The sequence below is a fragment of the Oncorhynchus clarkii genome, chromosome 24, assembly GCF_045791955.1.
Source record: "Oncorhynchus clarkii lewisi isolate Uvic-CL-2024 chromosome 24, UVic_Ocla_1.0, whole genome shotgun sequence".
In the NCBI taxonomy this organism is placed as follows: domain Eukaryota; kingdom Metazoa; phylum Chordata; class Actinopteri; order Salmoniformes; family Salmonidae; genus Oncorhynchus; species Oncorhynchus clarkii.
The window spans coordinates 31,498,173-31,506,625 of NC_092170.1; the positions used below are offsets into that span (position 1 = coordinate 31,498,173).

The 8,453-nt window shown below is 46.4% G+C and overlaps 1 protein-coding gene across 2 annotated transcripts; it reads right to left on the reverse strand.

Annotated features, from left to right (window-relative positions):
• LOC139383013 (CLOCK-interacting pacemaker-like) lies at window positions 1–7,986 on the reverse strand. 2 transcript variants are annotated; one of them, XM_071127304.1, is made up of 4 exons: window positions 7,447–7,986; window positions 5,825–6,004; window positions 4,623–4,825; window positions 1–3,027 (listed from the first exon to the last, which is right to left on the reverse strand). In XM_071127304.1, the coding sequence occupies exons 2-4, from the start codon at window positions 5,991–5,993 to the stop codon at window positions 1,807–1,809; spliced, it is 1,593 nt and encodes a 530-aa protein (XP_070983405.1). In that variant the 5' UTR covers window positions 5,994–6,004; window positions 7,447–7,986; the 3' UTR covers window positions 1–1,806. The 2 variants fall into 2 exon arrangements, with proteins under 2 accessions (XP_070983405.1, XP_070983406.1); XM_071127305.1 differs by having other exon boundaries at window positions 5,825–6,001; window positions 7,447–7,767.
• Window positions 7,987–8,453: the final 467 nt, after the last annotated feature.

The following is an 8,453-nucleotide window of genomic DNA, read 5'->3' on the forward strand; positions in this document are numbered from 1 at the left end:
TGAGTGGGTAGGTATAATTTATTCACTGCAAAATGAGCACAAAGTATTGAAGAAACCAACTAACTCACTTAAATCATTAACCATTAAAGTTTTGACATATTGAAGTGCTGACTTTCCCCTCAACTCACCAGCATTTCCTCCACCTGTGTCGGCTGGACCATGACCTCCGGTTGACCCGGGAATAGAAAGACTAAGCCGGAGCACATGACCTCTGGAGCAGAGATGGAGGTACTCATGACCGCAGCAGGGGAGACCTCAGACAAATGAACTGACACACACCTAGAAAAGCTTCTGTGTCAAAGTTCTTTGTATACGGATCATTTAACACAACACCTAGCTGAACTCTTGTATCCTTACCAACATGTTGAGAGAATACCATTGACAATGAACAATGGCACATTTTTCAATACAGTGTCATCAAGTTCCATATTTGAACAGTGTGTTACCACAATACATTTGAAAGAACATAGCCCAAGCACAGAGAGAGCAACCTAGAGACAATGCCGATTGTCATTGTACTAAACAAAACACAATGTTCTTTCAACTGTCCCGGCTCAAGGCTTAACATGCGTTACTGGCAGCTCATGACGTACTTCCTGAAGTCACTCCAGTTTACATGGTAGCAGTTGTAGTCACTATTAAAAGGTCATCTCATTCTGTCAGTTTCTTAATATGAAAGACCATTTTTGGCCAATATAAAGCAACTCTTTAACTAATAGCATTTTTGTTTACGTAAATTAGTGCTTTACCTCAATTACAGTTTAATAATACTTATTAGACATCAGAAACATTGGTGAATTCCCCACAAAATGATGCTTATCTAAAAACACAAATTAAAGTAGATTAAAAAAGAAACAGTCTTTATGTCACAGATATGTGTGTACTGGCATTCCCTTGGATGAGACTCAAGAAGCAAACACATACACACCTGCTGTTGTCAATACTAAAACAATCAAAGACCAATGTTAATACATAATTCCCTGGTAGGATCTCCAAGATCCTGAATGAGATAGCCTTTTATGTATCAATGACATCTTTAACCATACGATATGGTTATACACAGAGTGTACAACACATTAGGAATATTGAGTTCCACCCCCTTGTGCCTTCAGAACAGCCTCAATTCATCAGGGCATGGACTCTACAAGGAGTGGAAAGCGTTCCACAGGGATGCTGGCCCATGTTGACTCCAATGTATCACACAGTTGTGTCAAGTTGGCTGGATGTCCTTTGGGTGGTAAACCAACCATACACATGGGAAACTGTTGAGCGTGAAAAACCCAGCAGCGTTGCAGTTCTTGACACACTCAAACCAGTGCGCCTGGCACCTATTACCACAGCCTGTTGTTCAAAGGCACTTAAACATCCTTCTTTAACCGGTGTTCTCCCCTTCATCTACACTAACTGATTGAGGTGTATTTAACAGATGACATAAATAAGGGATCATAACTTTCACCTGAATTTACCTGGTCAGGCTGTTTTATATATGGCAAATTTAAAAAGAATGTACATTGTCAGTATAATTTCTCTATACGTAGTGAAGTTCATCAAAATGCACGTCTTGATATTCAGCTCACTAAAAGGTAAGCTGAAGCTGAGTTCTTATGGCAGGCAATGTATAGTATTCAGACGCTGTGCAGAACTATACAGTGTAGCATAGTGCCGTTCTGTCGACATTGTCTCACACGTCATTAAACCTTCAACCTCTTCCCCTCAGCCACTATAGGAATTTCGTTGGAGCTGAAGTGAAGTGACTGTTAGAGGGTTACAAACTGGACGGGTGCCCTGCCTTTCCTTGGACAGGTGCTAGAGATGACCACCATGGGTGGAACTGTCAGGGGGCATGATGGTGACTGTCTCAGGGGGTTTGGCACTGGCCTGCCCAGAGTGAGAGCGGGACGTGGTGACGCTGACTGGAGAATGCTGTGACAGGGAAACAGGGCTGTACTGTGGGAGAATATCTGACATGGGGGCCAGGAGGGACGAGGGTGGGACCGGGGCCTCCACCCCATTGTGGGTATGAGTGACAATATTAGGGTCAACTGAGTCTCTCTTGAAACTGGCGTCCCCTCCCACTCCTGGCTCTGGACTATAAGTGTTGTGATCCTCTTCCCTCCCCAGGTTCTTGAGGCTGGGGTAGCAGCCTGACTGAGCCATAGTCTGGTGCATCCTCTCCCAGCCCGCGTTGGCTGTGTTGGCATTGGGGTTGTTAATATCAGGGTCATTGTTATAGGGGTTGTTGTTTTGGTGGTTGGCGGCCTGGTACAGCAGCTGTGTGTGCTGGCGGAGCTGAGCGATGTCTCGGTCTGTGGCGATGCTCTGGCGGAGGAGGTCCTGGGTGCGCAGCGTGATGTCAAGCAGGCCTGACTGGCTTAGGATGCCCACCGTGTTCAGGAAGCGCCTGTCGCGCGCCGCACTGAACAGGGACAGGCCTAGACCGTGCCTGCTAGGCCACCTCCTGGCCGAGAGGGGAGAGGAGCCACCGGAAGAGGAGTAGGAGGAGGCAGTGGTGGTGTCGGAGCTGGACATAGAGCGGGAGACAAAGCTGGAAAGTGTGGAGGGAGAGCGGGGGCTGGGGGAGCGGGAGGAGGCAGGGCTCCTCCAGTGGGACAGGCTTCTCTTGGGGTCTGGCTGCTTGCGGACATGTTTTCTGGATGGAGTCAGTAAGTGAGTAGTAGTGGACACCTCATCCCTCTTGTCCTCTGTACACATCCTCTTGTCCTGGCTCTGGTCCTCCCTGCCAGTCCCCTTACCATGGGGGTCCACTGGGGTTATGTCTGATGGCTTCTTACTGGGATGGGGAGCGATACGAGGGTAGGACTTAAGAATGGGCAGGTAGGTTCTGCTTTTTGTTTTCATAGCTGTGCTGTCAGATCTCCAGGACTGTGTTCTGTTGGGCTTTGGGGATGCGGCCGAGGCTTCACTGGGCTGCTGGACCAGGATCACATGACAGGGGCCAGAGTCATTGGAGCTTCCTCCTCTGTTCTCCCAGTTTAGCTGGTTCTGGAGGTGATGGTCTGAGCCATTCTAAGGGGGGGGGGGGGGATATGAAGGGAAGATGAGAGAAAGAGAGGCAACTCCTCATGCTAACACATACTGTAAAAAAAAAGGGCAACTTATTTGAGCGGACTTGCTGTAAGAGGATTGTGAACAAGGATAAGTTTGGTGCCATCAAATACATCCCTAAAACCATTTGGTCATTCTGGTTCACAGTGACATTTATTAGACAACTCATTTCCAGGTGCTTTCTTCCTCACACTGTCCCCGTCACCTCCTCTTCCTCCTCCACCTGTAACCCCCTCTACCTCCTCCACCTGTCCCCATCACCTCCTCCACCTGTAACCCCTTCTTCCCCATCACCTCCTCTTCCTCCTCCACCTGTAACCCCCTCTTCCTCCTCCACCTGTAACCCCCTCTTCCTCCTCCACCTCTAACCCCCTCCTCCTCCTCTTCCTCCTGCACCTGTAACCCCCTCCTCCTCCTCCACCTGTAACCTACTCTTCCCCCTTTACCTGTCCCCATTCCATCCTCTTCCTCCTCCACCTGTAACCCCCTCTTCCTCCTCCACCTGTCCCATCACCTCCTCTTTCTCCTCCACCTGTCCCCATCACCTCCTCTTCCTCCTCCACCTGTAACCCCCTCTGCCTCCTGCACCTGTCCCCATCACCTCCTCTTCTACCTGTCCCTGTCACCTCTTCTACCTGTCCCTGTCACCTTCTCTTCCTACTCCATCTGTTCCCGTCACCTCCTCTTTCTCTTTCACCTGTCCCTGTCACCTTCTCTTCCTCTTCCACCTGTACCTGTCCACTCCTCTTCCTTCTTATTCTGTCAACTTCTCTTCCTCCTCCTCCTGTCAACTCCTCTTCCTCTTCCTCCCCCTCCTGTACCTGTCACTTCCTCTTCCTCCTCCACCTGTACCTGTCACCTCCTCCATCTGTCTACTCCTCCTCTACCTGTCCCCTCCTCTTCCTCATACACCTGTCCCTATCACCTTGTCTTCCTCCTCCACCTATCCTTGTCCCCTCCTCGCCCTCCTCCGCCTGTCTTCTCCTCTTCCTCCTCCGCCTGTCCCCTCCTCTTCCTCCTCCGCCTCTCCTCTTCCTCCTCCGCCTGTCCCCTCCTCTTCCTCCTCTTCCTCTCCCCTCCTCTTCCTCCTCCGCCTGTCCCCTCCTCTTCCTCCTCCGCCTGTCCCCTCCTCTTCCTCCTCCGCCTGTCCCCTCCTCTTCCTCCTCTTCCTCTCCCCTCCTCTTCCTCCTCCGCCTGTCCCCTCCTCTTCCTCCTCTTCCTGTCCCCTCCTCTTCCTCCTCTTCCTCTCCCCTCCTCTTCCTCCTCCGCCTGTCCCCTCCTCTTCCTCCTCCGCCTGTCCCCTCCTCTTCCTCCTCCGCCTGTCCCCTCCTCTATTTCTGTATCCATTTCTCCTTTTTATTTGTTACTCTGTTTAGTTTTGCTGTCCTATGATTGGCCACCTCCTGCCATGTCTTTCTTCACAGTTTCATGCTCTAGTCAAGCCACCTCTTCAATGCTTTTCAATTAGGAACATTTTTTAATTGGAAATTTGGTTTACTTTATCAATTGACTACTGAAATGGAACTGACCTCAAGCCTGCCTCCCACCTCTCTCACCTGTTTGAGCACCACGTTCCTGATGATGAAGATGGGGGTGAGGTCGGGGCTTCCGGGGCTGGGGACCAGGATGTGATTCCCCTGGAGAGGGGCCTGTTCGGGCTTGACTTGGCTCTGTAGACCCTCCCTTCCCCTGGGCTCACTCACGCTGCTGCCCTGGTCCTCTCTATCCGCATGGAGCCAGTCTGTGCAGCTGTTGTTGTCTGGAGGAGAGGAAGAAGGGGAGAGAGAGAGAGAGAGAGAGAGAGAGAGGCAAGTTAAGGGAAGAGATGAGTGTAAACAATTGAAGAAATACAGAAGGATTGAAGGGGAATACAGGGGGGATGGGAGCTGTCCTCACAAGAAATTTGACAATTATTTTTATACCGTTTCCCACTGGTTACTGAGTGAGTCATGTGTACCTGTGGGGTCATACTCACAAGTCATCAAGGACAGTAATCTAGTAGTCCTCATGAAAGAATTCACGGAATTCTATCAGCAATACTACTGAGTAGAGGGCCAGTGAGCATGTAGACTATACGTGTGTCCTTCTCTATCTAGGAATACAACACCTCAGACTGGTTGGTTGCACGTCACATACTTGTCATACTGTAGTCAGTAATTCATCCTATTGGAAGCTGTGACTTGCACTGAGTGGCCTGTGTAACACTGTGTCACCCTATGTGTGACTCATGACCCATTATTTTTTATTTCTATTTTGCACATTCTTCCACTGCAAATCTACCATTCCAGTGTTTTACTTGCTATATTGTATTTACTTCGCCACCATGGCCTTTTTTTTGCCTTTACCTCCCTTATCTCACCTCATTTGCTCACATCGTATATAGACTTGTTTATACTGTATTATTGACTGTATGTTTGTTTTACTCTATGTGTAACACTGTGTCGTTGTATGTGTCGAACTGCTTTGCTTTATCTTGGCCAGGTCACAGTTGTAAATGAGAACTTGTTCTCAACTTGCCTACCTGGTTAAATAAAGGTGTTCTCAACTAGCCTACCTGGTTAAATAAAGGTGTTCTCAACTAGCCTACCTGGTTAAATAAAGGTGTTCTCAACTAGCCTACCTGGTTAAATAAAGGTGAAATAAATACAATTAAAAAAAATGATGGTCACACTGTCTGGCAGTGTGAGAGTTTACAGGAAACACATTGGAGTGAGAAAGAGCGACGGGGTGGGTGAGTGTCCGGAACGTTCTCCCTCACCCGAATATCCAGAATCTTTTTCAGATCCGCAGCGAGAGCCTCTTCTGTTGGACTCTGTGTCTGCAGTACTCCTTGAGGCCAGCAGGGTGGCAGTGTTGCTCCTGTCCTCTGCATTCTTACTGGATGCACGTGGCTCTCGCCCACTTAGACAAGCCTGTTCCAGAGGCATACTGCGTCCTGCTGGAGAACCAAATACACCACTGAGTAACATTTCCCTGGAATATGTTTTAAAATGCATCGGCCTATGGTACTTCAAAAAAGCTACTCTCATAAAAATAGAAAGACCTTGGTTCCAAGTAGCAGAAAAAAATAAAAACTCCTCACTGAATATTTTTACGTGTTGAAATGACATTATGCTGCTGGATACATAATCTCTGATTTAGCTCCTCCTCCTTAGTCACTTCTCCCTCCACAGCCTGTTCCCTTTGCCTGGCTCCTCCTCTTCACTCCTAGATACATCAGGGTCCCGTGTGTGTGGACTGTATGTGCATGCGCGAGAATAGTGGGAGGGGGGGGGGGTGCTATGTGTGTTTGGTAATATCACATCCACCCACTAATTAAACATCACCATGACAAAATACACCGTTTTTGCAAGTATTGACCAGGCATGATGGGAGACGTTAAATCATGGCGGTTACCATGGACATGATCATGAGAGCTTCAGAAGTGATTTAGCACATGAGTGGGATTAGTCTTTAGAGCGGTATACTGTATGTGGATGCAAATGTGGTTCTTTATGTAACACTGTGTCACCCTATAGGTCAACCCTGTTCTGACAGACATGTTTACACAATTTGGTATTTCCTCCCTCCATTTCTCTTTCCCCAAATCTTTGAATTTTCTCTGTTTGAGTGAGAGTATCTTATGTCCAGCATAAGAGAGAGAGAGAAAAAAGCCTGATGGTTCTAACCATTAGACTATCCACACTGTCAGCTGAATTTCAACTGTCGAGGAAAACCCATTTATCTCGTGGAGAAGAGCTTTAAGTCAGTCATGGGACTTGTAAGCAGAAATATTGGTTAAAAATCGATGTAATAAACAATAGCTGACAAAATGAAATACATTTGCACCTCAAGCTTTTTAGAGGGGCACAAAGTAACGTTGTGCGACTATATAGCCCCCTGAGAACTGACACTTTATTGTACATGATGATACCCAATGGCAGGTTTTATGACGTTCCGACTAAGCAATTGTTTATAGGTAACTTTCTGTGGTGTTATTTTGTAAACAATAGGCCACTAAGACAAACGTGTATGATGGGTATCAAACGTGCGCTGTCACAACTTGGGGCTCCTCCCCTTTCCTTTATGTAACGTCACAACTTCGGCAGAGCAGACAAACTTGCTCTATTGCTTTACACATTAACAAACGCGATATACCAAACGCACGAAATAAGTCAGAAATAATTAGGCCTAATAAATAAATCAAATAAATAACATGACAACTATATTTGTCAAATGTTTAAATACTTGCTTAAGTATGGTCAGCAAGTTTAAATCAGGTCAAAAAGTCCACATATAAAGCAACTGTGGTCAGTGCACCTTTTACATTAAATTATTGTTTCAAAAGTCTCCGTCTCAAAGTATATATATATATTTAAAAAAAAATCACTAACATCTTACCTCCAATATCAAGTTGGACTCTTTGCCACTGTTGGTTCACTTCACTTGTATAGCGCTCCGTCTCGCCGTATTGTTGGCTAGAGCACCTAACTTCTAGCTCTATCTTTCAACGTTTCCCTTATGTCATGTCATCTATGCGTGTCTATCGCTGCGTTTCTATTACATCTATCTCATTCAATGTATAAACTAGCTAACGGGATGTGAAGACTGCCAGTTGCCTAACGGTTAGATCCTACGAAACGAGTCCCAGTTCCAAAATTGATAATCGGTACCCAACCTGAAAATGTCCCCGCCTCCTAGACCTCCCTGCGGGTTTCCACTAGTTGCCACAGCCACAAAGTCAGAATTGGCTACAGGCCTATTGTAAACATTCATGAAAAAAAAAGAATGTGCTTTTTGATCGTAATTTAAATGTAAGTATACGTATATGGTTTAGGTTAAAGTTAGGTTTATAATCGAATTTTAATAAGATACATTGAATAAATATTCAGGGTTTATGACTTTGTGGCTGACTAGTGACGACCCTTCCCTTGCTAGAATGACAAACGGTTTCCGTCGATATCAAGAGATTGGGGCGGAAGCACAAGCAATCTGGGAGGATGTAGCATAATAAAGACTACTTCGTTTTCTGGGCACGTGTAGGGGTGGGGACCGCATGAGTTTTGAGCTGAAGTGACTGGATGAGAATGTCGTTTGATTATTAAGAGAGGTGTGACTACAGTGGTGAGGTTTGGGCAGAATATCATAGGGACAGAGATCCTATTAAATTACCTAATTATATGGGGACAAAGCTCTACCTATTCTGTTATGTCTATACCATGTTTCTTTGGGTTACTGGACTTGTATTGTTATACCATAGGCTACACTAAATTAACAGCCTTTGTCAACTGGACTATTGAGAAAAGAACGACAGGGAAGCATGGTGTGATTTAAAAATAGATATATGTAAAAATAGATACATGCATGCATACATGTTTTGCCTTCCCTACAGGGTGAAATAGAAATGC